Here is a 26,001-nt window from a genome sequence, read left to right as displayed (position 1 = left end):
ATTCAGTGCTCGGGTTGTGGGAGAGGATTCTTGGGATGCTATTGAGGTTGCAAAGGACCCTCTGAAAGATCTAGATTGTGGGCGAGGGGGGAAATTCTTAGATAATCCCATTATAACCATGGCCTGAATTACCAAGGATGGACAAATCTCTTCGTTGTACTGTAGTCTAATGAATGGAGCAGTAACTTATCAAGGCAGGTTGGGGGGCCCTGCAGATGACAGAACTTATTGGGAGGTGGCCTGTAGCCTGCTTCAGTCTGTTCATCCCAGGCTGCCACCTACTTCGCCCCTCAGCGCCTCCCTCCGGGGCCGTGCCTGGCTTGGCTCTGGGTGGCTGGTTTGTAGGCTTGTTGCTCTGACGCGCAGCCTCGTTTTTTGGCATTCCAGGCTGCGGAGAATCGATGCCTTCGCCTCGGTCCTGTGGCTCCTGGTGATGGGTTTGCACTTGGCTGAAAAGTACCTGAAGGCGGACACACCCAGCTGGCTGGACACGGCCAAATTCGGCACCACATCCCTGTGCTGCCTGGTGGGCTTTACCGCAGCAGTGGCCACGCGAAAGTCAACGGGCCAACGGAGATACCGGCCCCGAAGGTCAGAGCCAGAGCAGTGACCCTGGGGGAAGGAGGAAAAAAGCCGTGCGAACTCTGTGCGACTGGTGCTTCTCTCTCCTCTTTATTTTTCCCCTCTTTTTCTTTCTATTTTTTCCCCTAGAAGCGCAGTGAAGACTTTTCCTCCTTTTTCCACTCTCGCTTCCCACCAAGCCAGCTGCTCATAGTGTTTCTGCCGCCTCCGTTAGCCAAGGAAGCCGCTTCTGCCGCCTCCATTCTCCCTCCTCCTGAAACCTCCGCCAGTGGTGCAAACACCAACCCCTGCGCAACCCCAGAGCCAAATCTTCCACCAGCTGCTTCACAGACTGCTCCATAAATGCAGCCTCATCCCCATTCTGCTCCTCCAGCCAAAGAGATTCTGGCTGCTTCTGTCCTTCCGGCTCTGCTCACTGCGTGTCCATCCCTAGCTAGTCATGGAGGGATACTCTGCCCTGAGCCTCCCAAGGGCTATGCCACGTTGTCTCCTAATGGTGCTGATCATTTTTAGTTTACACTGACGGGAATGCACTCCTGGATTCATTTTAACCTCTCTGTACTCACACTGCATGGCTGATCCTTAATGGGGAGGGGGATGAGACACGCTTGTTAAATAACCTGCTTCCACTCACCCTCCATTGTGTAGCCTCACCTAACTGCATGTCCTTTTGCCGTGCTCTGGCTTCTACTCTGAATAGGAAGAGCTCCTTGGGTGCTTTTTTACTGGAACTATTAATAACTTGAAAACAGAGGTGCTTTTAAAGATTATTTAACTCAGGGTATCTTGACTGGTGCAAAATCTTCAGCTGTTTAAAAATTTTATCTCCAAATTTCTGGGGGGGTTTTGTGTGTGTGTGTGTGGGATTGTAAAGAATATCTAAATGGAAGCACAATTTTTATTTATTCATTAAAGAGTTCTCTGCTCCTGTAGCCTAAGCAGTGGAGGAGGACATGCTAGGCCACAAATCACAACTAGGAGGCGCTGTGCGGTACAGTCAGTCTTCCAGCATACATAACCATAAGCCTTACTCCATTCAGTGTCTTCTTTTGTGTTCAGGACATCTGATGGGAGGAAGTGCCAGAGAGGTAGAATCCAGGGGGATGGTTACTAATTCGATGGGACTTCATGAAAACAGATCTGGATTAGCTGGTGTTACCTAAAGGAAAGTGCTTAGGTTTTTTGGAGTTGTGGCAGTTGGGAGGTGGGGGAGGGGTTAACCATGCCAAAAAAACGAGCCCATTAAATGTCATCTGCTGCATTCTTTCCAGTAGGGTCACAATGAAATCTTGAGAACCAAATGCTGAGGGGCGTTGGGGAAGGGAGGATCTTTCTCTTGGCTGAGTGTTTCAAGGAGGAACAATTTGGGCACCCATCATGGGTTAGATGGTCTGATCTGGGTTCCCCTGCATTTGGTTATGTAGGACACAGGCCTTGCAGCAAAAGGTGGACTCTAAAAGGGAAACTTCAACATTACCTAAAATTCTACTTACTTACTACTTTTGCATTGTATTTATGAAACAGCCCAGGGAGCTGCCATCCTGACAGTAGATTAAATGGTCTTCTGCTTTACCCTGTGTTTGTTTGCTGAGCTATCTCCCCTGTTGTGCTCTCAATCAGAATGGAGCTCCTGCTAGAAAGAATCTGCGTCTCCCACCGAGGAAGTCAATGGTGCTACTCGGAGTGAGAGAAATGATGAAATAGAAGGGAATATCTGAAAGCTAGAGGTTTTTTAAAACAATTTTTCATGTCTCTTTAACTATTCACTGCAGTTCCGCTTGTAACCACTGTTCACCAAGATAGCGGAGTTGTAATGCTGAGCTGGTCTGATGAAATCTCCAGTAAGAGCAAACCAAGTCAGCTGGCTGCAGGCTGGAATCTACAGCCATCCTCTTTCCTATAGAAACAGCAGTGCGACTGTAACTTGGGCAGCTGTCACAGCAACTCCTGTAACCATGTCTGGCGACTGTTCCAGGAAGCCCATGCACAGAGCCTGACCATGTAGCTTTACCCTAAGATCTCTCTTGTTGAGAATTTTTGCTGGGCTCTTCAGGTAACTTTACTATCCAAATCCCTTCTCTGCCCTCAAACAAACACCCCCTGCTCTTCCCCCACCCCACCCCCCAAACACACACACATACAACTTTGGTGCTCGTGAAAGGCGCTGCTCTGGAGAATCAAGACCTACTTATCCACAGTAGCCCCAGCATTTGCAAAGGCAAGCTTCTCCCCACTGCTCTGCCAGCCTTGCTCAACCCCGACCTATAGGGGCACCTGCCAGGGTGAGAGCCTCACTTTCTATTACTGGTTTGACTCTTGGGCTCTCTGAGATTGCCATACAGGGCTTCAGTTGTGATGGGGGACACAATCCTTTGCATTAAAGGGCTTCTTTTTAAAAGCAAATACTGCAAGGCATCACATGGGCTCCTGGCAGGAGAAGAAAGGAGTGAAGAAGCTTGCCCACAGCCATCATCTTGTGTCACCCCCTCAAGCCGGAGATTCCCAGAGACATGGTGATTTCTCTTTTTGCGCCTTCTCCTTCCAAAACGGAATTGTAGCGGGAGGGAATTTGATCTAAGAAGCGGAACAGGCCACATGTCTGCTCACATGTCCTTTATGAATGTGGTACAGTCCCTAGTCTTTGACATGGACATCTAACAAAGTGGTCATTCTCAATGAGTGCCGGTGCTTGGTCACTTACAGGCCAACTGGTTGCCTAATAAATCCTTGCAAATGCATCAGTAACTATAGCTATATTGACCATCAGAACTGTCTTGGGTAAAACCATATAATAAATTCACTGGCAGTTGAGCCAGATCTGACTCCGGTTCACTCCGTCCACAGCTAAGCTGCATAAAAATGCAAGTCCTGTTGAGCTGAGTATCCAGTATTTTGCTTTTCTGTTTCCCTGCTTGGAAGTTTTTCAGTCTCCAGCAAAGTCTATATGGTGCGAGAGCCGAGTTTTCACTCCGCTGCGTTGCCGCCTTAGCTGGCTAGAGACCCACAGCCTCTGTCCTTGCCTTGCTGAAAGGTTCCATCTAGCCTTGTGAACTTGCTCATTTCATCTTGTGAGGCCTCTCTGAACCAGAGGATACCGGTTCTCAGATTTCCTCTTTAACGAGCTGCCAAGGGAATAATCTCCCCTCTTCATTGCTCATGTCTATCATCTTGTGGTCACGTCTGGATCTCTGATGACACCAGCGGGTTTTGGTAGACTTGCCGGGTGTCCGTCTGTGAGCTCTTTGCATGAGCGGCATCACTTTTGCCTCAAGGCTCCAGCAGCTTTGCAAATGCACTTCTACTCATCTGTTCTCTAAAGCTTCTTGCGTTCAACTCAGACTTCTGTTCTTCAGCCCACAGCAGTCTCCAGTTCTACAGGCACCTAAAGGAGGTTGCTCTGGCACTCTTGTCTCTAGCTGTCTGCAGCTTCCAGGTCATTTGCGCCTGAACACCTCGATCAGGGCTAGCGAATAATGGGTGCTTCGTGCCCAAACAAGCACATGGTACTGGCATTAAGATACTGTTGTTCATGGTGGAGGAGGGGGTTGTGCATGGCCTGCCCTTTATCCCAGTAAGGTCTGTAGCTCGGGAGGCCGGCATAGTGGGTAGCCATCACGTGTGTGTGCAGAGGGGAACAGGGCAAGGGGGAGGAACCTTTTGAGACGAGTGCAGAACAAGATGGTCAGTGAGGAAAGCACTGTAGCTTGCAGGGTAAAGAGCTAATCCCACCTGCTCATTTGCAGTGTCCCCGTTCTTTCTCATCCTCCACAGTATACCAGGGCCCCTCCGCTGGGTTTGCAGAGGGCTGGCAGGTCAAGGATCAGATCATTTACCTGTGTGTGTTTTTGCCGGTTCCTAAGAGGCCTAGTGTTGCACGGAGCACTGTGCTCAGGACAGTGGCCTGGCTCGGTTTCTCCCTGGTGTCAATGAGCGCCTGGTATGGAATTGATCCCCTTGTGGTTTTGCCAATCACGCTGGCTGTGACTGGACAGCCATGAACCGTTCTTCACTCTAGGTTGCTTGTCCCTCTCTGGCATCTCTGTGTAACCACAGGGCGCGCTGTGCATGGCAGATGTGTAGCTGTCCAAAGGCTGCTGGCGCAGAGTCAGGTGGAAGCGGGTGTTGGGGAAAGGCTGTGATGTGGGGAACCTCGTGCTAAGGGAACGCATCAAATCCGTTCCAGGAAAGAGGGCTGTGAGCTCTTGCCAGGGCATCCAGTTCAAGAGCTAATAAAGTCCTTGTGGGAGTTCACACTGGCCCCATGTGAGCTGAAAGGCTCCATGGCTAATGATACACCAAGTACCCGCTAGGATGGAGTCTTACCTGTTTTGAGCCCATCCCAGGATTGCAATGCCGATCAAACCTATTGCTGAGCCATCAGCCAAAGCAGCTGATCCAGACCACGGCAGGGCAAAGGCCTCTTCAGTGCTGCTGCAATCTGTATTGCACTGCTGCTTGCAGCTCTCTGAAGGGTGGAAGTTCTTTTGCCCACCCGTCCGTGCCTGTTCCCTTAGGGGAATTGTCTTCTCCGGTGCTGCTTCGAGCGCCTCCTCTGTCCAGGAGCCTGCCACGCTGCCAGTGGGAGCAGGGAAAGTGGCTGAGGCTGTTCTGACCTTATAGGTCTCACTCCAAGGATCAGCCTGGCTGACTCCCCAGCTGGCAAGAAGATGCTCAACGGCAGCTCAAGCAGCAGTCCTTTGAGAACCGTTTGACCCATTTTCTTCCTGGCGCCCAAAGGTTCGGCGGTGGTTTTCCAGCTGAGGTTTCGCTTGGGCCTCGGTCACGTGGCAGGCTTCTTGCCCTCTTCCCTTCCCTTTGACAGTGCCCTTGTTTCTAACTGTTTAGATGTGTCCTGCCTCTAGCCGCTATAGGTCTCTGGCACCTTTTCTAAAGAAACTTACGCCAGCTTGCTTGCCGTGTTATGTCGCCCTGCATCCAGTGTGCTTGGTCTCTAGCCCCGTTCTCTTTCCTCCGATACGCTGCTGTGGGGGTGGGCGAGGGTGCAGTGGAAGTTAGACACCAGGAAGCAGCCGAGACAATAATTGATCTTTAAACTGTGGATGGCCAGAATCCCTTGAGCTGGATAGTCGGTTACTGCTCGCTGGCAAGCATGAACTCAAACTGGAGTTAATGACCCCAAGGCAGGGGGAGTGTGAAATATACATGCCCTGACAATTTAACATCTTGGTGTATCAAGAGGTATTTTGGGTACCTGCTAAGGTGTACTGCTGAAGGGATAGAGAGCCCAGAGTGCTTTTAGCCAGTTTTTTGGGATCCCTAAAAGGTTTCTAATCAAAACTTTCAAAGGCAAGACAAGCTTCTGGAAAATACTGGAAGCAGTTTTATTTTAGCCTTTCATCAAACACGCTGTCATGTTACTTTCACACTTCTGGGTGCCTCGGCAGGTGCGTGCTGCTGCATGTGGCTAGAAATAATCAGTAGAAATAACTTTTTTTTTTTTTTTTTTTTTTAATGGAATTGCACAATGCAGTGAAATCAAACTGTCAGTGACTGACTCACTGGAAGACTCAAAATTAATCTGCCCTGTCCTCCTTGTACCAATCTTGCCTAACTCACTGTAGCTTGTAGGATGCTTGTTTCCATACCCTGGGTGATCCATACAGGGTGTACAGTCGTACTCGGTGAGTGGTTGGGTATTTTTGTGCCGTTAGATCTGGGTGGAAGGCTCTCCTCTCTTGTTGCAGCCTGACTGCGTGCAGATGCTTTGACTGTCTTTGGAACTGCAGTCACCAGAGCTAATAAATAAATCACGATGCTGCCTTTTCATAGGGTCGTTCTTGAAATGCCCAAGTCGGAATGCCATCTGGGCTGTTCACTACAGTGGGCCAGACCAGGAATTAAGGTGCTTTGCTCCCCTAACCTTCCTGCTGTGTCTCTTCTCAGCTGGACTGTAGATCAGTCAGCAAGGAAGCTTGTGGTTTGTTTTATCAGCCACCAAACCAGGGCTGTTGCCTGAAGATTCCCAAAGCCTTGCAGGCCTGTGCACACAAATGTGATCATGTGCCTGTACCCAGCCCAGGTGCTCCGTGATTCTATCAGCCTCGTTTTGGTGGCACACCAGCAGATCCAAGTGCAGGATGCAAACTGGGGCAAGGAAGGACTCTGCCTTATTAGCGTGATGCTACAAACATGCCGGGATAGTGGGTGGTGAGAAATGGTGGCTGGCTTTGTGCATCAGTCTAAACCTGGCCACCCTCTGACAAACTCTGTCTGTGAACTCTGCTCCTTCTACAGCCTCCGTTCCAAGGCTGAGGGAGGCAGCTGCTGGTCAGCAGGAACAGTCGCTTCAGTGTTAGAAGTGGACTGATACACTAACTTCTACAACACTAAATGGCTTTGCCTCAGCTGGGATTGAGCTCGCTGGCTTGGACAGAGAGCCCGGGCTTCAGCTGGGCTAGTGCTTCTGTCCTGTTACCTACCAACGGGGCTGGCTGGGTCTAAGAGGATACTTAGATGGTGCTTTATATTTCCAAGGTGCTTTGCAGACCTTGGCAGGGGAAGAGGGAGCACAAAGGATTTGCAGCAGGGAAACGCACCCAGCTGCTGCTCCTCTCCTTCCGAAACCTGCTTTGAGTCTTTGCATGTAAATTGACCCCCTTGCGGTTTTTACTTCAGCATATTTATATCCCAGCTTTCCCTTGCTATTAACCCTTCCTTCCCCTCCCTGGTACAAGTCTGTGGGGTGCATGAGCTGGGTGTGCCAGATGGATGGGGGAAGGAGGGAAATGTAACCTTTTTTTGTTGCAGTGTTTTGTTTTAACGTGTGCTCTTCTTACTTGAAAGCAAGCTGAAATTGTGTGATGCTAATAATCATGTTAGACGCTGCAGCAGATATATATGTGGCTGTAATGTAGCGGAATTATTTATGCTCTTATTATAAAAAATGATATTAATACAATAGCTGGTGCCATTGCTCCAGCTTGTTTGACTCTGTCTATGAAATTGGGGAGGGGAGGGGGGGGGTGGCTTAATTTGTAAGAGCTGCTTGTGACCAGCATCCAGCGTGCGCACAGCTGGGGTGAAACGTGCAGCTTAACGCTTGAGGCTTTCATAGTAGTAGCGGATGTTCTCCAAAGGGACAGTATTCAGTTCTGAAGTGCACTTTAAATCAACCCCCCTGCTGGTGAGAGGCGGCTCTTCCAGTCCTGCATACTGTCCCATATCAGGCAACGTTTTACTTAACCGATATTTAAAAGTACCTGTACAGTAGAATTGTGGCTGACTGTCTAGTAATTTTAGAATCACTGTAAACACTACTCAAGATACTAGATTATTGTTCATGACACTGAGTTTTAAAATAAACGGCTTCCTGGCCCTGACTATTTCCAACACCCGTTTGACTCCAAAGCCTTTTTTCATCACTTCGCCACTGCTGCTCAAGTGTTTATACATGCACAGCATGGAGCAACGCAGTTCAGAGCCCGTTCTTAACCCCCTGGGGAGGCACAGAGAAGAGGTCACAGCTCTCTCCTGCGTTGCTGTGTTTTTAGGGGCTGATGTGGCTGCTTCCTGCACAGTGACTCTGTTCTTCCTCCTCTTCCTTCCCACCTGCCTCTATAAACTGCTTAGGCGAGCGCTCTACTGCTAGGCAGTGCCTAACTCACTGCTCACTATAGCTGGGGGGAAGACGTTACCACTGGACAAGCCACAGCGATGGGTGTAGTAGAAGGGGCAGGATTTTGCATCCACTAAGCTATGCTTGTTGACTTAAAACAGCCAGAGGACCTAACTTTGTTCAGAGTTAGTCAAACCAAGAGTCCTTCTTCTGAACTCTCCTCCCCGTCGGTCAGTGCCAGGGGCCTGATGCGCTCTACTCCGATTATCTGGCCGCTCTTGTCCTTCTTGACAGTAAGAGTTCCTGTTTCAATATGGCACAAGGGGTATAATTTCCCTCCCTGCTTCCACTGTCTGGGAGACTGGAGACCCTCTGCCTGGGTGAGGTTTAGGACACAGTAAGACTGTAGAGCCGCATGGTCTACAGGAAGAAAAGGAGGGAGAAATCTAACTCAAACAGTAGCTTAAATCCCAGTCATGGACTCTGAAAAGTGCCGAATGACTGTAAAATCTTCACAATTCTCAAGTGAGAAATCTCCAACAGCCAGCGAGCTGGACGCACTGTTCAGGCACAGAGAGGAGCTGTCCAAAATCAAACCCTTTGCCCCAAAACTTAGCAAGGTGTGGCGGTAGGAGAAAGCAACCTGACCAACCATGTGTGATGACTTGGATTATTTGTTCGCTGCTCTGGCCACTTTGTGCGTGGTGGATACTTCTCTGGGATGGGCGACTTCCACTGACACGTCGTCTTGTTTCATTTCCATCCCGGTCCAGCTGTGTACATCCGTTTCAGCTCCACAGATGGAGCTTGGATCTGGGTGTGTGGGTTGGGGGAGTGGGAGTGCGAACATTAAAGGGTAAAGCTAGACTTGAGAAGCACAGCATTTGTTCTAGGCCCTCTGGAATCTAAGCAGAGGGAAGATTTTGGTTAACTGATAAGCTGCTTGCCTCTATTAAAACACATGTCCAGGAACCAACAGAACGTTACTGTAAGGTTGGCTGATGCAGATCTTGTTTAGCCTGATAGGTGAAACTAGTTGGATAGTTGAGCATTTGTCCCATACCTGCAGATTGCTTTTAAAAAGAGAGGAAAATTTCAGCTGTTGACTCTGTCCTTTAAAGTGCAGTGATCTTTTAAAATTAACCTGCTTGTTCTAGACAAATTTATCTTGTTGCTGTATTATGTCACTATCACCGCATTATCCATGAAAGAGAATGACATGTGCTTCATTTGTTTCAAAATGCTATGTAGCATAAATCACCATAAATCTGAGCACAGGGTCAGGGAATTCTGGTAGCTACTCCCTGTTCTGCTTCCTGTATGACCTTGGGCAAGTTACTTCAATTTTCTGTGTCTGTGTTCCCATCTATAGTGGGAGTAACACTTTACCTCCACAGAGATGTTGAGACTAGATTAGTTAGATGTTTCAGCGTTCTGAGGTCCTCTGCAAGCAGGCACTACAAAAATGTAAAGTATTTCTCTAACAAGTTGATTCTCAGTCAGTGTAACTACAGGGCTACATCATTTTGCTCTGAAGTCACTTTCTTAACATCTGAGAGTCCCTAGACTTCTGACATTCTAAGTAATGGGCCTGAAGTGTGCAAATAGATTGCTCTGATGTCCCATCATTGCACTGTCTCTCCCATTACTCCTCATTGTATTGGCAGTTTGCTTCTCACCGCCCCTTGCTTTCCTCTCCTGTAGTTTTTAACTGTTTTACAAATCCTGCAACAGAACATGGGGTTATCTTGTTTAAAATTTGAATAAAGCAGGTTTTTCCTGTGACATCTTTCAAAAATACAATTAAAAAAAGCCACCAGAAACTAGGGTCTTGTCTACACTGGCAATTTACAGCGCTACAACTTTCTCGCTCAGGGGTGTGACACCCCCACCCCCACCCCGAGCGCAGCAAGTTTCAGCGCTGTAAAGTGGCAGTGTAGACCGTGCACAAGCGCTGGGAGCTATGCCCCTCGTGGAGGTGGGTTTTGTTTTTTTTAGAGCGCTGGGAGAGCTCTCTCCCAGCACTCTGCCACGGACACACAAGCCACATTAAAGCTCTGCCAGTGTAGACTAGCCCTAAGCGTGTGCCTGCCCCATGATTCTGATATTGGAGCCTGCGTAAGCATCGCTTTTTGTAGTGTCATGAGAACAGAACTCTGTGTGCTCCATAGTCGACTCTGTGTGTCTGATGCTCTGTAGATCACCTGAGCTAGGCGTACACATCCAGGGGCTCTGATGACCATGGTTGCTTCAAAATTGCCAGGCGGAATGGAAGAGGGCGGAAATGGGAGTTACTTTTGATAGATGGTTGGTTAGGTTGATTAGAGGGCTATGAACCCAATGTAAAGGTAGGTGGTAGAATTGTTCTGCTAACTGCATATTTATTTGTATGGAGTAATCCTGTGGGTAAAATGCTGGGAAAGTTGTCTTGTGTTGCCCTATTTAAAAAAACCAAATGCATCCCTGTGGCATGGCTGTCCCAGCTATGGAAGAGAACCCTGTTATATAGTTGTGAGAGCTTTATTTTACAATATCTGACACTGGCATTTTTGGTATGTACGTCTTTAAATCTACATCTCCTCTTATGTTTTTAGGCCTGGAGCACTGTCCTCTAGACCCCTCCTGAGACTTGGTTGGAAGCTTTCTGAAATGGTCCAGGGAACCAGACATGGGTGGTCCAGGGAACCAGCTGGGGGGGGGGCTAGTCCCCAGTCCTGTCCCTACCACCCGAGGCTCCGTGCCCAGAGCATGGGGAGGGTGGGCGGCACGGCCCCGGCCCCAGAGCACCAAGAGGGCAGCCGCAGCCCGGGAGGGCAGGTGGCACGTGGCCGAACACCCCCGTTCCCCCAGGCCTGGAGCGACGGGAGGGTGGGCGGCGTGCAACTGAACCTCCTCTGCCCCCCCCCCCCCCCCCCGAGCAACACTGAGCAGAAGCAGGAGGGGGGAGCCTGGAGGCAGAGCATGGGCGGCGCCACACCTGGCTGTTTGGGGAGGCACAGCCTTCCCCAGCCTATGGTACTCACGGCCCATGAAACCAGGGCTGTTGTTGCTCTGGATCAGTGGTTCTCAATCTGTTGCCCAATCAGTACACAGCTGCGGCCCGTGTGACATCCTCAGGGCCATACAGGGAGTATATATGTTGTGTGGATGCAGCCCACTTAACACACACACACAGCTCCATATGCGGCCCCCAGTGGTAAATAGGTTGAGAATCACTGCTCTGGATTATAGGCAAACTTTTAAATTTTCTAAACTTTTCCACGTGGAGAACTCCATTATTTTGTGTGTGTGTGTCCATGAAAGTAAGAGAGACTAATAAAGCGATGTGAGCCAATCAAGCAACGTGCAACACCGGGGAGCACAATTCCCACTGCATAGCTTTGCTAGTGCACATCAGTGTGAACTGCAACACCTAGAGAAGGAGTGGAGGAAGGATGATTCAGGCATTAGCCTAGGACTTGGGAGATCTCGGTTCAAGTCCCTGCTCCTCCATAGAGTCTCTGTGTGCCTCACTGATCCATCTGTACAATGAGGATAGCAGCATTTCTCTGCCTCGCCGGGGATGTTGTGAGGATAATGTGTTGAGGGTTGTGATGTGCTCAGGTAGTACAGTAGTTCGGGGTCATAAAAGTAATTTGGCTAGAGAATTGAGGTGCTAGCGAACAAGAGCCCACCACATTCATGTTCAGGATATTAGCATGACCAGAGGTGAGATTTTTAACTCTGAACTCTAGAGATGGAAGCTATTCTATTCACCACCTAGCTCCCATGAACATCATGGCAATCCCAAGCGCACACCATTGCTACTGTATTTTTATGCACTTCATAAGGCAGGGGTCGGCAACCTTTCAGAAGTGGTGTGCCGAGTCTTCATTTATTAACTCTAATTTAAGGTTTCGCGTGCCAGTAATACATTTTAACATTTTTAGAAGGTCTCTTTCTACAAGTCTATAACATATAACGAAACTATTGTTGTATGTAAAGTAAATAAGGTTTTTAAAATGTTTAAGAAGCTTCATTTAAAATTAAATTAAATTCAGAGCCCCCTGGACTGGTGGCCAGGACCCGGGCAGTGTGAGTGCCACTGAAAATCAGCTCGTGTGCCGCCTTCGGCACCTGTGCCATAGGTTGCCTATCACTGTCATAAGGCATTCTAGTTATCAACATCTGGTCAGTTTCTTAGCTGATCATTAAACCAGTGGAATTACACCAATGAACACCAGCGGAGAATCTGGCCCACCAACTGCTTTGAGCCCCAGACCTCAATGTAAATTGATGGAATCCCCTGAGTATTATTCCACTGGAGTCTAAACATCACCTTCTTTTAGATCTTCAATTTGGACGCTGAGAAACTTAGGTATTGATAGATACGTGATAATGGATCAGTAGACACACCAAAAATGTGTAACCCCCTGTCAGTGTCCTGGAACCAAGAAAAATACAAGCTCCCTTGCTCATCAGCAAGAGTTAACCCGTATAGTCCTAGACTTGTGAGTATTCTGCATTGGCCTAAATAAATCAGTTAGTCACATTGCTGCTGCATTTAACTGCAGCAAAAAGCAATACTTCGAAATACAGGAGGAGCAAACTGGCAGCTCTCGAATTTAACCTACTATGAATGCTGTGATTCATGCTGGAAGTCATGGGAGAGAGCTGATGGTGATGGGGCACTGCTGAAGCGGGCAACAATGTTGCTTCACCATGAGATCCTTTCCTATAGAGTAAGACCTTAGCCACGTGAGTCAGTTGCACCTGTTTAACTGAAGATGCGATTTTTAAACTGGTTTACTTAAAACAGTGGTTCTCAAACTTTTGTACTGGCGACCCCTTTCACATAGCAAGCCTCTGAGTGCAACCTCCCTTACAAATTAAAAACACATTTTATATATTTAACACCATTATAAATGCTGGAGGAAAAGTGGGGTTTGGGGTGGAGGCTGACAGCTCGCGACCCCCCATGTAATAACCTCGTGACCCCCTCAGGGGTCCCGACCCCCAGTTTGAGAACCCCTGACTTAAAACCAGTGAAAACTCCTGTGATGGACACTTACTTCAGTTTAGCCTAAATCAATTAGGAACTGATTCAAGCGACACCAAAATAAACCACTCAAACTGAGGTAAGTGTCCACACTGGTTGTAAGTAAACCAGTTTAAAATTGCCCCTTTAGTTTAACAGGTGCAACTGACTCATGTAAACAAGGCCTAACATCTTAGCTTGTTGTGAACTCCTTTAACCGGTTTGTAGCCAGCCCCTGCACTGACTAGAGGTAGGTGGACATGGTGGTTTTCTCAGTATTGCTGGAATAGAACGTCTGTGGGGTTCACATTGGCACCACTTGATGCCAACTCCTGATTAATTTGGTGCTATGTTCCCTGTGTAGATTGACTAGGCATTCACGTAATGCTGGCATCCCCAAAAGCATACCAACCCATACTGAGCTGCACTGCTGAGTGGAGATTTGTCGCTTTGCACTCTTGGTGCATCTGTCAGAGCACAGTGAGCAGTTGATGCTGGAATTTATCCCTTGCTGAATATCTGTCATGCATGTCATTTACAGGTTTCTTTCCGGGGATTCGGTTGCTTTGTTCCCCAATGGCTCTGGGATTGGTTTCCCTTGTTCCGCTGCCTCGCCGTCTGTTTTTATCCCAACGCCCCCCAGCATCCTCCAGCTGACGAATCAGCAGTTCTTCAGATCCCCACGCAGGGCTTCCTCTTCCTCGCTCCCTGGACGTCTGAACAGGGCCCTCTCGCTGGGCACCATCCCTTCCCTAGCCAGGACAGGTAAGGCGTGCACCACACTTCTACACCTGATGGAAATGAAAGTATAGCTGTGTTCACACTCAAGTGGGAGTCGGTCATGGAATCCCGCCCACTGTAATGTGACTGGCCTATTGCCTAATAGACTAGTAAGTCTAGTTAGAGGTCATTGTCGTGCACCTTATGATGTTGCTTGTAAAAGTGCAAACTGAATGATGAATGCTGGTTATTCCGAATAAATAACTGCACGCTGGTGGGCAGTGACGAATTGGGCATACACACTCTCTCCTTGCAGGTCTTACATGAGGTATCTCTTAGATTCTATAGGCACAGCATTTATAGCATAGTACTTGCTTCTAAGATGGTCAGCCTGCCGGTTTGGTATAACCGATTCTTCAAAGGCAACAGAGAGCCTGTAAGCTAGCGCTCGTGCACATAAGCTAATTCTTAATGCCCATGTGGCAGCTATTGATAAAGGTTACGTGTAAATGCTTTTCATTGATCCTTGGATGGTTGCAGTCCCTGTAGTGCAAAAGAGTACCATACAATGCTCTGCCATGGCTGTTGCTCAAGCAGTTGATTTTAATACTAGACAACGAACTTTGGTATCACCACCTAGATAGAGCAAAGAAACTCTTAGCTTGGTAGATGAGTAGCTGTGGGTGGAGTTCATGGAGGTGGGAAGCAGGAATAAAGACCACCGCCCCCACTGACTGACCAGCTTAATGTTTCTAGTTAGAGGTTCTCTTTGTGTTTTCCAGAGAGTTCCATTCCCCAGCAGTGGACTAGATTGAAAGTTATTAGTTCTCAGTATCTGTAATCACAAAAATCATGTGAGGAGAGAATCAGTCACTCAGATTTGTATTTCAAAAGTGTCACTATGTCTCCTTTAGGGCCTTTCAACCCAAAGCTCTCCATGAGCTGCAGGCACAGGGCTTGCTTTGCCCACTGCTGAAACAAAAGGCAGCGGTCGGAATATCTCAGCCCCACAGCACGGCTATCCCAGTATCAGGGATAACTGCACCAATATTCCTCCCTCCATAGTCCACTCCAGGAGCGCCCAGTCAGGACTCAGAACTGCCATCGCCTGTCTCTGGGTAGGGACCCTGTTTCCACTGCCTTCTGCCCAGGGGTTTTAAGGCTCCACAGCCCCTTGCCTTTCACTGTAATACCCCCAGCAAGTCAGACTGCCTAGTGGCCAGCGCTGATGCTTTGCTTTCTCTCCGAGGGCAATGACAGGTGTGATTTACCAGTCATATAAATTGCTGTTCTAAGCAAGCACATTTATTCCTAAAGCAAAAACATCACTGAGAAAACATAATAAAAACAATAAACACATTTAAACGTACCAGGAGTCACCCATCAGTCTTATGGGGCCCTAGTAGGTCAAAGTCTTCCCAACTCTTCTGCAATTGCTGGGACCCTCCCTTGGACAGAAGATCCTGCCTTATAGTCAGTGTCGGTGTCTGTCTCAGTAACAGGCCAGTAGCAAAGGCCGGGATGGCAGAGTCAACCTTTCTGGGATTTGAACCTGTGGACCCAGGGAGTTGTTTGTTGCAGATCTGATCCTTAGACCATTGAACCATCCCTCCAAAGGGTGTTTGAGGTAAGCTGCAGAGAGCAACGTTAACTTGTTACCCACTGTCAGATTGAGCCTGTCTTTGAAAAGTGACTCTTGCTTAACAGTCTCCTGGTTTTTTTAAAGCTCCAGCTTTCCCTGACTCAGGGCTCATCTACACGAAAAATTCTGTAGTGGCCCAGCTGCACCATGGGTTCTCCCGTCGGCCTAGGTAATGCACCTCCCCGAGAGGCAGTAGCTAAGTCAATGGGAGCATTCTCCTGTCCAACTACTGCTGTCTACACTGGGGGTTAGGTCCGTTTAGCTATGTTGCTTAGGGGTGTGGATTTTTCACACCCTTGAGTGATGTAGCTATACCAACCCAATTTCCTAGTGTAGACCAGGTCTGAGTTTTGCTCGCCCTTTCAGACCTTCAAGTATTTAGAAGATCTCACTGGACTCTAGACTGCTCATGTATCCGTTCAGAATTCCTCAGGATGGATCTCCGTGAAATGTAAGGTTGTAAACCAGGAAGTAACCAGCTTGTTAACTTCTCTCTCCCCTAACGCAGTGTGCTCTGATAGAAGCACTGCCTCAAGATGTCTGGGTGGGCTAGATCTTCTCCTCAAAGCCTCTGGTTTCCAATTCCTAATAAAGGGGCATCCGGGTCTCTTAGGGCAGCTTAGAAAAGTTTACCCTCCACACTTGTGAAGAGAGGGAAAGATCAATCATTGAGACTTTTCTTCGGGAGCTGGATGGCAATCAATGTAGTGTGGGTCCTTGCCCTCGGTGGGAGCCCTGTTCCAACTCAGCTGTTGTGGGAGATCAAATTGCCTTTGTTCGAGGGTGGAGGGGGGAAGCAAATATTTCACCCACAGGTGGTTGTACGATGCGTTAGAAGTATTTTTTTGGTGGGGGGAGGGAGGTAGGAAGCTTAATAAAAGTCAGAGCCTTAGAGTGGGGCATTCCCATCCTCCTTAGCAGCAGAAGTGTAAAACACACTGCTCAAATCTGTCGTCTGGACCAGTGTGCTGTAACTGGAGCCAGAAGAGTCTGGGGAGAACTTACAGCCATCAGCAGGGTCTTGTATTCCATACCCCGGTCCCAGACCCGCTCTGGTAGTAGTTCTGAGTGTCTCTGAGGTCTTTTAAACACCCTAACAAGTGCCCCAGCCTGTGGTCTCCATTTCAGTGTTGAGATCCGGGTCTGTCTCGATTTAAATGTATGCTTCCCACACACCCACTCTTTTTCTGGGGTTGTTGTGGTGGTTTTTTTTGGGGGGGGGGAGGGGGACGTGTTTGGACGAGGCAGGTGAAAAGAGCTGTTGAGTTTAAATAATAATAATTACTGTTTAAATCTCTTCAGGTGGGGGAGAACCAGGCTGCAAAGCGGCGCCGTTTTTTGGTTTGGTTTTTTTTTTTTTAATGTGAATTTGGTGCTAGTCAAAGGTACAAACTTGCTGGCTCTGCAGCTTGAAGACATCTAAAATAAGGGCAACCCAGGCAGCAATGATGCAAACTTCCCCTGCACGCTGCCCATCCAGTGGGCTCAACCTTCACCTATTGTGGAATCGTCTAAGAGTGAAAGAGCTCAGTTCTTGGGCCAATGACGGGGGGGCGTGAGCTAATGACGATCGTGGTTGTGGGAAGAAGTGTAGAGCTGTCTCTGTCTTAAAGTAACTGAACAAAAAGGGCCTGAGTCACTTAGGGTATGTCTATACTACCCGCCGGATCGGCGGGCAGCGATCGATCCAGCGGGGATCGATTTATCGCGTCTAGTCGAGTTATTCACGTAGATGAAGTTGCGTAACTTAGATCGATTTCCCCCCCCCCCCCCCCCCAGTGTAGACCAGGGCTAAGTTAGCTTATCCTAATCCGAGACTGAGGGCTTGTCTACATGACCAGTTACTGCACGGCCAGGCGGGCGTGAATCTGCAGTGCACCAGCTTGCTGAGCGGTAACTCGTTGTGTAAACTAGCCCCGATTTTCCTGTTTCTCACTGGCGTACATCTGCTTGTGGGTAAGGCTGCTTTTTCTCACTACAAACTGATGGGGCAGAGGATTGGCCCATCTTTTTTAAGTCTGGTTTTATTGTGCACAAACACAGCTGTAGCTGCAATCCCCGAGTCTCCCGGCTTTGTACCGCTTGGCTGGGAGGGCTTCTGACAAGGGTCTGTGCAGTGCAGGGAAGATTTATAAGGCGGCTGAAAGAGTCTCTCCTACCAGTGCATTAAACCTCGGCTTAAATTGTTCTTGAAACCAGCAAGGACACGCCACTCTCCATCCAAGGAAAGCTCTGCCGTGCCCTGTCAGTGAGTGATTATCAAGGGTCAGAGCCCAAGCCACTGATGCTTTCTAGAATAACACCACAGTGCTACCAGCAGCTCTCCTGGATCCATCAGGAGCAGTTGAAAGAACAGCCATGCAAAACCTTTCAGCAGGACGGTGGCTTTTTGGCACAGCATCCTTCTTCCTAGTCCTTTACAACTGGGAACAGCAGGTGCAAATCTGCCATGCAGCTGTGATTCTTCCCACCCCCCCCACCCCCGCTCCACCATCCTTGTGTGGTCCATACTTTTGCATGGCTTTGCAGCTCCAGGCTGAGGCACAGGGGCTGAGCAGTGCATGGAAGCTTGCCCTGTCTGCCCTGCATCTCTTTGGCGCATAACAGGGCTTTCAGTCTCCAAACCCATTTGGCACCTCTAACAATATTTATTTAAATAGCTTTGTCCCAAAGGACAATGTCAGGCCTGAGGTTTTGGGTATAACGCTTGGCTCTCCTGGTTCTAGCTGCTTTAGCTGATCTTTACCATAGGTTCCTCGCTGCACATCCAGAGACGCAGATGGAAATTCGTGTGATTCTGTCACTAGAATGTGAATCTAGAGAGAGAGAGTTGCGTGCTCAGTTGTGCCAGGAGAAGGTGGAATCTTTTCTCTAACTTCCATCCTTTAAAATAGTGACAAGCAAATGCATGGCAGGAAATGTGAACCTAATGGCCCTTGGCTCCCTGGTGAGGGAGCCACCTGCAAGCGATTGCTGGGAGCTGGTATTGATACTTTCTAAAATAGCACTGAGCCAGCAACACATTTAAGGTGCTGCGGGGGTCCAGATCCAAAAGTCCGTGCCAAATCAGGGGACTCTCCAAGCACAGGGCTTAGAACCTAAAGATCCTGGCTCGGTTTGTCCTTTTGCAATCATAGAGAACTGGAAGGATCTTTTGAGCAGAGGTGGGATCCCGAAAGTAATGAGCACCAAAATAAAGTCCTGTAAGTTACTGGCAAATGGTGCTGTGCAGCAAAGAGTGGTAGAATCTTCTTCTGGTGTCAGTTAAGCCACAAGTCTCCTTGCCAGCTTCTTTCTTTTTCCTCTTCCTGCTGCTTTCTCAGACCCTCTCCCCAGCTCCTCGTCAGGCCAGCAGCTTCGTGTTCATTTAAGATACAGAGGAACTCAAACAAGGATAAAGATCCTCTTGGGAAGCACCAAGGGTCACACATTTGTCCATAGCTGTAGAGCAAAGGAGCATGCTGAGTGCCGCACGTGCAGAGGCTGTCTGGGGAACATGGTGTGGGGGGACACAAGTTCTCCTCTCTCGCTGCTGTGGGACTCTCAACCTGCCTCCTACCCAGAACTTTTTTGAAGTTTGCTGGCTGCCTCTGTTCCCCTGCAGCTAGGCAGAGAAGGGATCCCTCAGGGGGGACTTGTGCACTCTGTGTGCTTAGATTTGCCTTTGCACTTCTCAGGCATTCAGTTGGTGCTGGCTCCCTCTACAGCATTGAACATTTCCAGCTCAGGCAGGAGAACTGAACCATAAAAGGCAGGGGATGCAACTCAGAAATAGTTACTTAGCAGCCTTGGTCACCAGAAACGCTCTGACACAATGCATCCATTGCTCAGACTCTCTGGGAAGCTGAGACATATGGTGTAGTAATAATACTGTATGTTTCTTTCTCTCTCTGATCCCAAATAGTTTAACCCTAGTTTTGCCAGTCAATGAAATGCAGCCCCTTCTAGGGGGAAAGGTGACAGTTGTTCAACACCACACTGCACAGCAGGGCAGGGAATGAGAAGGGGGAACATTGAATTGAAACTGGAGGGCTCTTCACTTGGCAGAGGGCAGGACCCTGGGGTGACACACTATAGGGTCTTTGTCACGGAGTGTGGGGGAGACAGGGCCCTGCACCCCCAACTTCCTGTGATTCACTGTGACTCTCAGCCAGCTAGTAGAACAGAAGGTTTATTAGACGACAGGAACACAGTCCAAAACAGAGCTTGTAGTTATAGAAAACAGGATCCCTCAGTCAGGTCCATCTTGGGGCCTGAGGCCAGACCCCGGTTCTGGGCCTCCCTCTCTTTCCCCAGCCAGCTCCAAACTGAAACCCCCTCCAGCCGTCTCACCCAGCCACACACCCCGGCTCCTCCTCCCGCATTTGTCCAGTTTCCTGGGCAGAAGGTGTCACCTGGCCCCAACCCCCTCCTGGGCTCAGGTTACGTGCTAAGGTATCCTCCCTCAAGAGAAGTCACACCCTGCTATCCCACCACCATCCAGCACCAATGCAGACAGTACCAGTAAAACTCCCACACAACATTCCCAGGTCAATACTCCCTACTCCGTCACAGTCTTAAATGGGTTTTTGGTCTGAGCCTTATCTTGTGGGCGGGGCAGACCCACCCGGGGGCGGGGGGGGGTAAGTGGGGCAATTTGCCCTGGGCCCCTCAGGGGCCCCATGAGCCATGGCCTGGTGGCGGTCCAGGTCTTCGGCAGTGGGGGGCCTTTCAGTCGCTCCGGGTCTTCGGCAGCATTTCGGCGGCGGGGGCCCCTTCAGTGCTGCCGAAGACGCAGAGCGACTGAAGGGCCGCCGAAATGCCGCCGAAGACCCGGACTGCCGCTGGGTGAGTACAAGCACCGCAGCTCCCCCATTTTGCCCCAGTTCCCCTGAATCCTCTGGGCGGCCCTGGGGCGGGGTGCTATGGGAACCAGTCATGAGGGGCTTTAACAAGGATTTAAGGGAAGGGAAGAAAGGAGGCGCCGAGAGGAAGCAACAAATGGGGCCAGGATCATGCTGCCTATGGAACTAGAGCTAGAAGTGGCTTAGCCCTAGTCCATGCAGCTTTCCTTTGGGGTCCTCCGCAAGGGCAATGCGCCAGCTGTCACTTACACGGGGTCCCTGAATGCCACCCGGCCGCCTGGGTCCACGTAAGTTAGTTGAGTTTGTCTTCAGCAGCGTGCCCTCTGGTCGCCCTCGGTGGGGGGGGAAGCCAGCTCTGTAGAAAGAGGGGTGGACTGGATGACGGAACGCTCAAACCCCTGTGCACGTCAGGCCTGTGTCCCCTTAGCCACAGTGTGACAGCTTGGGGCTATGAAGAGCCCCTTCTAGCAGAGCACGCAATAGCCTTGGGAGGAAGCTGCTGGAGCTGGTACATTAACCCTCTACTACAGCCTCCCCTTGTCACCTGTGTTAGTTAGGCTGGACAATACAGGTGCTTTTCTTGGTGCTTGCTACGGTATTTAGCACTTGTGCTGAGTTTCTTTGGTTTGCTTTTTAGATTCTGGCTACTTGTTCAGTGGAAGCCGCCCGGCGTCCCAGGGATCTCAGTCCAAGGAGTCGCCTGCATCAGGTAAGGGCGAGAACTTGCAGTGCCGAGGCTCCCAGGGATTGAAATGATTTGCTAAAACATACGGTAGAAGGTTAACCCTATTTCTTCCCCATCTCTTCCCTCCTGCCCACTTTCCAATGAAAGGTCAGAGTAATCGTTAGTAAGATTGCAGTAGCGCCTGGTAGCCTGAACTGAGACTCAGACCCTCATCACGCTGTACTTCCACACAGTAAGGCAACCCCTGCCCGGAAAAGCTTACAATTAAGTAGACAAGATAGACCTAGGAAGGGTTACTTCCCCATTCTGTAGATCAGGCCTGGAGCGGTTATGTGGCTTACCCAATGGGCTACAGCATCTGCAGTAGAATCAAGAACTGAACCCAAATCTCCAGTGTCCAGTGCAGTGCTTTAAACACAAGACCAGCCTTCCTTGGATTTGGACATTGACATGACATGACATGAACATGATGCCTGTTGAGTGGGTGAGGGTCAGAGTGACTTCCAAACACTATTATTTTTCCAGATCATACAGCTCCAAAGGTCTCTGCAGTGCAACTCCACTGCTAAAGTCCTTCCCCGTTCCCTCACCCACCAAAGTCAGGATCACGGTTTGCTAGTGTAGTGATGCATCAGCAGTGCTACAGCTACGAGTCCTCTTCATCGCCCTTTATAAAACCTTATTGCAAATGGCTTAATAACAGGTATCCAATTGGAATAAAAAATGGGGTGGGAAATCTAGTATTACACACACACACACACACACACACACACACACACACACACACACACACACACACACACACACACACACACACACACACACACACACACACACACACACACACACACACACACACTTTTACAGTCTAAATTTAGTGCCAGAGAGAGCCCTGCAGGCTCCAGGCAGCTGCCTGGGCAGCAGCAGTGCAAGTAGGTTGCATTTCAGCCCTGATCTGGTGGGCAACACCTCAAAGCTAAGAGGGAAACTTACTCTCCATGCCCGTTCAGTCCTTGGCCTCTTCACAGAGACTGGCCACTTGCAATGGTTTTGGTTGCCCACTGGGGTGTGGTCTGAGACTTCTGCTCTTGCTTGGGATGTTACATGCACCACTGGACCTTGAATTGGCTTAGTCACTCAGTGGCAGTAAAGCATGCTGCCATGTAAGAGATCAGGTTCTCCATTTCTTGGGCCAACAGGGACGGGGAATGCTGCAGAAGTAGCATCATCCACCCTTGAGGCAGAGAAGAACAGGAAGAGGGTGCATGTGTGGGCTGGAGTGCTTTAGCCCTGCAACAAGTGTATGCAGTTATGGTTACCTGGCTTTGGAGAGAGGTGAATGTTATGTAGGGCCACTGGGGATGAGTCAGGCATGGGAAGAGGAGGAAGAACTGAAGAGTAAAGGGTAAAAGCTACTGTGGGTATCCCCAGGCTTTACTTTCTTTTGTTAGCTGCAAAAATATTGGAAAACATTTAAAAGTTGAGATCACTCTGAATAATTTCAAGCTTTCCATCTGCAGCTCTTTTCCTCTTTATTTAGTTTTTTTTCCTGTCCAAGGAACTGATTATCAAACTCCTTTGCTGTGCCTGTTTGCTGCCACATCATACCGGTGACCTCTCTGTTGCACTTCTGACCCCAGACAGAACTTCTGTCCCCGTCTGGATTCCTTGCCTCTGCATCCAGTTTGTACTGCACGTGTTTTAACAATCAAAACGCAGCTGCAGTCTGGGTTAATTCCTTGCCCACCCCCCACTTTCCTGGTGTACTCTTCAAACAGTCTCAAAGTACCTGCCAGAATCACTCCTTTAAAAATAAGCTGCATGCAAAATGTAAACTCCACTGAATGAGCCCAGCGACCAGACCCAAAGGGGCTGTCAGGCCATTACAAACTTACCTTTTCTCCCCTGTTCTAAGTGTTCTTCTCCCCTCCCCTCCAAAGTTATCCCATTGTGATGCACCAGCATGAACCATGATGTGACATCACGGTTACAGTACCAGAAATCCCAGCTGAGTCTACTCCATTGAGTTCCATGATAGATGCTGGGGTGATGGTGCAGTAGAAGTAGCTGATCTATGGCTTGGGGAACCTTAAAGGATGGAAAGGGTAAGAGTCTAGTAGTGTTTGTGCTGAATTGCCCCTATTAGCCTGGTTGGTGGCGGGGGCAGACACGACGCTGGAAGAATCACATGGTTTTTTGCATGTATTCTCCAAAGCCGCTGGGAATGGGGGAGGAAAACCTGGAAAGTTCCCTGGAGTGGAGCCAAGTAACCCACCCTGCTGTGGGTCTGGTTGGTTGAAGCCTGCCTGGCAGCCTGCTTCAGGACCTATTAAGAATGGGGGTATTTGAGTGCGTTGAACCTGGGCTGCATGAGGTGAAAAGTTCAGTGAAAGGAGAGTTGACCTTCTAACCTGTTCTGTTAGGCAACAGTAAATTTAAACCATCTCCATGTAAATGGAGCGAAGTCTTGAGCCTTTTCTAACTACCGAAGTTGCACAGATCTAACACCTCATTTTATAAATCAACTTAATTAAATTGCTGCAACTCTTGTGTATAGACAGAGCCTTAATGGAGTTAACTGAGGACTACTATGATATGCCTTGTTTTCCCAAGTTCCTTTGCAAAGATAGAAGTTTTTGGCTCTGCAGAGAATTACTTTTGAATTCCGACCGCCCTGATCTTACAATGTGTGTACTCAGAGTAAAGAATGGTGGTATAGGAGGTGCTCCTGTCACTCATAGCATGGCAAGGACTTTTTGAAATGAATAGGGACACATACACACCCTCCTCTCGCAGACTGGTTGGAGAACACACCTACCACATTTCCCAACCTAAATCCTCTCTCTCTGCCCCGGCGCGTCTCCATTTCAGAGTACTACTCCCTGCTGTCTGGAAGCTGCGCCCCATCCCCCATCCCATCTCCAGCACCTTCGGTGGCTGGGTCCGTCACCTCCAGCTCAGGCTCCTTGCGTTACCGCCGGCCCCTCATCAGTCCTGCACGCCTGAACCTGAAAGGGCAGAAGCTGCTGCTTTTTCCATCCCAGAGTGATGCCCTGCACACGCCGACCAGCTTGGATGAGCCCACCCACCCCGACAGCAACGTCTTCGCTGCTGAGCTGACCCCGTTTCCGAAAAAGAACCTCAACGAGCGGGGAATGCATGGTACGTTCCTGACCTCTTCCCCAGAGTCCAGTCCGGTCACAGTCGGTCAGCTTGCAAGCTAAGCAGTTGGCAAAGGGAGGGGAGTCCATCAAGGAAAACCCAAGTGGCGCTGATGGTTTAGTAGCTGAGAGTCCATATTGGATCCAATGGCCCTTTGTGTCATTAGGGGGCCACTGTACTGCTCGAGGCCCTGTCCTTCAGATTAGAGGTGAAACCAAGATCTTCTCCACTTGTCATTTAAGATCCCATTATTATTATTTATTTTTTATTATTTGGATTATCATAGATGCTTTCACATGATTACGGGTGTTAGCCCAATTGTCCTGACCACATTCTAGCTTGGATAATTACGTTCTGACTTCCGAAATTCATCCAGCCATTGCAGTTGTGCTAGGATTGTTTGTTTCACACTGATAATTTATGCCAAAGAGCTCCTGGATTTGGCTTTTGTCTTCGCTTCCAGTCCTAACCTCTTGTGCAGCGTTGCTCTGCAATGTTTCACCATCCGCTTCTGGTGACAGGTTTATCATTTCCATTACATCTGTTTTTTTCTCATGGTGCCTCTTCCTCTCCTCTCACAGATATGAGGTCAGTCGTGGAAAGAGGGAGTATTTGCAGTAATAATTCCATCAAAAAAGAGGATAATTCGTCACATTCATCCACTTGTGTGGTGGACACGACCACCAAAGGAGAAGACCTAGCAAGCTGGAGAGGTGGGTGGCAGGCTGTGTGTGTGTGTGAGTGTGTACGAACTGTTGGCAATAATCAAACAAAAATCATCAGAGACCGGCGAAGGCGGCAGATCTCCTCTGTGCCTTCACTACAAGGGTCTCCGTATTCCCCAGACCGTCTGAGAAACACTAGCACTACAGTGTTCTCCTGGGTCAGGAAACAGTGGGTGAGATTAGAAAGGAATGGGAAAGAATTGAATGGAGAAGTGCATCAGAGTCTTTCCTGCCTGGATTGTGGCTGGAAACATGGTTCACCAACTTCTGAGCCGAATAAAAAATGTTGGGCATGGGAAGGGAGACTTCTGTGTTTGTTGTTTCATCAAGTTCCTTAACGGCTCTTTCTGGCATTTTTCCCCCCCCCCCTCCTCTCCTCGCCCCTGCAAAGGTCATTTTGGTAACTCCGTTATCCGAGGTCTCCTTGCCATGAGCCTGACAGCCAATGCGATCTTCACCTCAGCCTACCTCTACCAGAGCCTGCGCTGACCTGCACCGCCCCGGCTCTCTCTGGCACCACCTACTTCCCAAGAGACTCTGACACAAGAACAATTCAACCACAGCTTTGGTGTCTTATGGCCGTGCCACAGGTGCATGCTGCTTATCAACCACTGCCTGCCAGGCTGCAGTGACACAGAACCAGACAACTGCTGTTGCCACCTCTGAGCAGAACGTATCGAAGGGCTGCTGTGATGCTGGAGGTGGCCAGTGGGACTCTTTTTGCAATACCCGGCTCAAGGTCAGCGAACGTCCCTTGCACCTTCTTTCTAAAGAATCGGTCTGTGGCATGAACTGGAGAAGATGTAAACGACCTGGTTGGCTTTGTCTCATCCCATCTTTCCCACCTATTAACCAACCTCAGATGGACGGTGGTGATGGAATAAGAAGAATTCGAACAAATAAGTTGGAGACGAGAGGCGGGACCTGGGCTTCGATTATTGAAATGGTTTCCTCAGCCTGGTTTCCTTGTTGGCACCTATTCTCCCTCCCTCTCACTCTCCCTGGTTCGTTCTATATGAATGGTTTTATGTCCTCCTTAAGGTTTCCG

The 26,001-nt window shown here is 49.2% G+C and overlaps 1 protein-coding gene across 1 annotated transcript in view; it reads left to right on the top strand.

The window, feature by feature from the left end:
• TMEM201 (transmembrane protein 201) overlaps window positions 1-25,473 on the top strand; it is a 46,675-nt gene extending 21,202 nt beyond the window's left edge. Inside the window, exons 6-11 of the mRNA XM_065421401.1 lie at window positions 388-591; window positions 13,717-13,940; window positions 21,019-21,090; window positions 23,938-24,228; window positions 24,810-24,941; window positions 25,345-25,473. Of these exons, the coding sequence (XP_065277473.1) occupies window positions 388-591; window positions 13,717-13,940; window positions 21,019-21,090; window positions 23,938-24,228; window positions 24,810-24,941; window positions 25,345-25,442 (1,021 nt within the window). The 3' untranslated portion in view covers window positions 25,443-25,473. The remainder of the gene's footprint in view (window positions 1-387; window positions 592-13,716; window positions 13,941-21,018; window positions 21,091-23,937; window positions 24,229-24,809; window positions 24,942-25,344) is intronic.
• The last annotated feature ends 528 nt before the right edge of the window (window positions 25,474-26,001 follow it).

This window comes from Emys orbicularis, chromosome 22, assembly GCF_028017835.1.
Source record: "Emys orbicularis isolate rEmyOrb1 chromosome 22, rEmyOrb1.hap1, whole genome shotgun sequence".
Lineage (NCBI taxonomy): Eukaryota > Metazoa > Chordata > Testudines > Emydidae > Emys > Emys orbicularis.
Note: the sequence above shows the minus strand (reverse complement) of the source record. Positions and strands in the feature narration are given on the sequence as shown.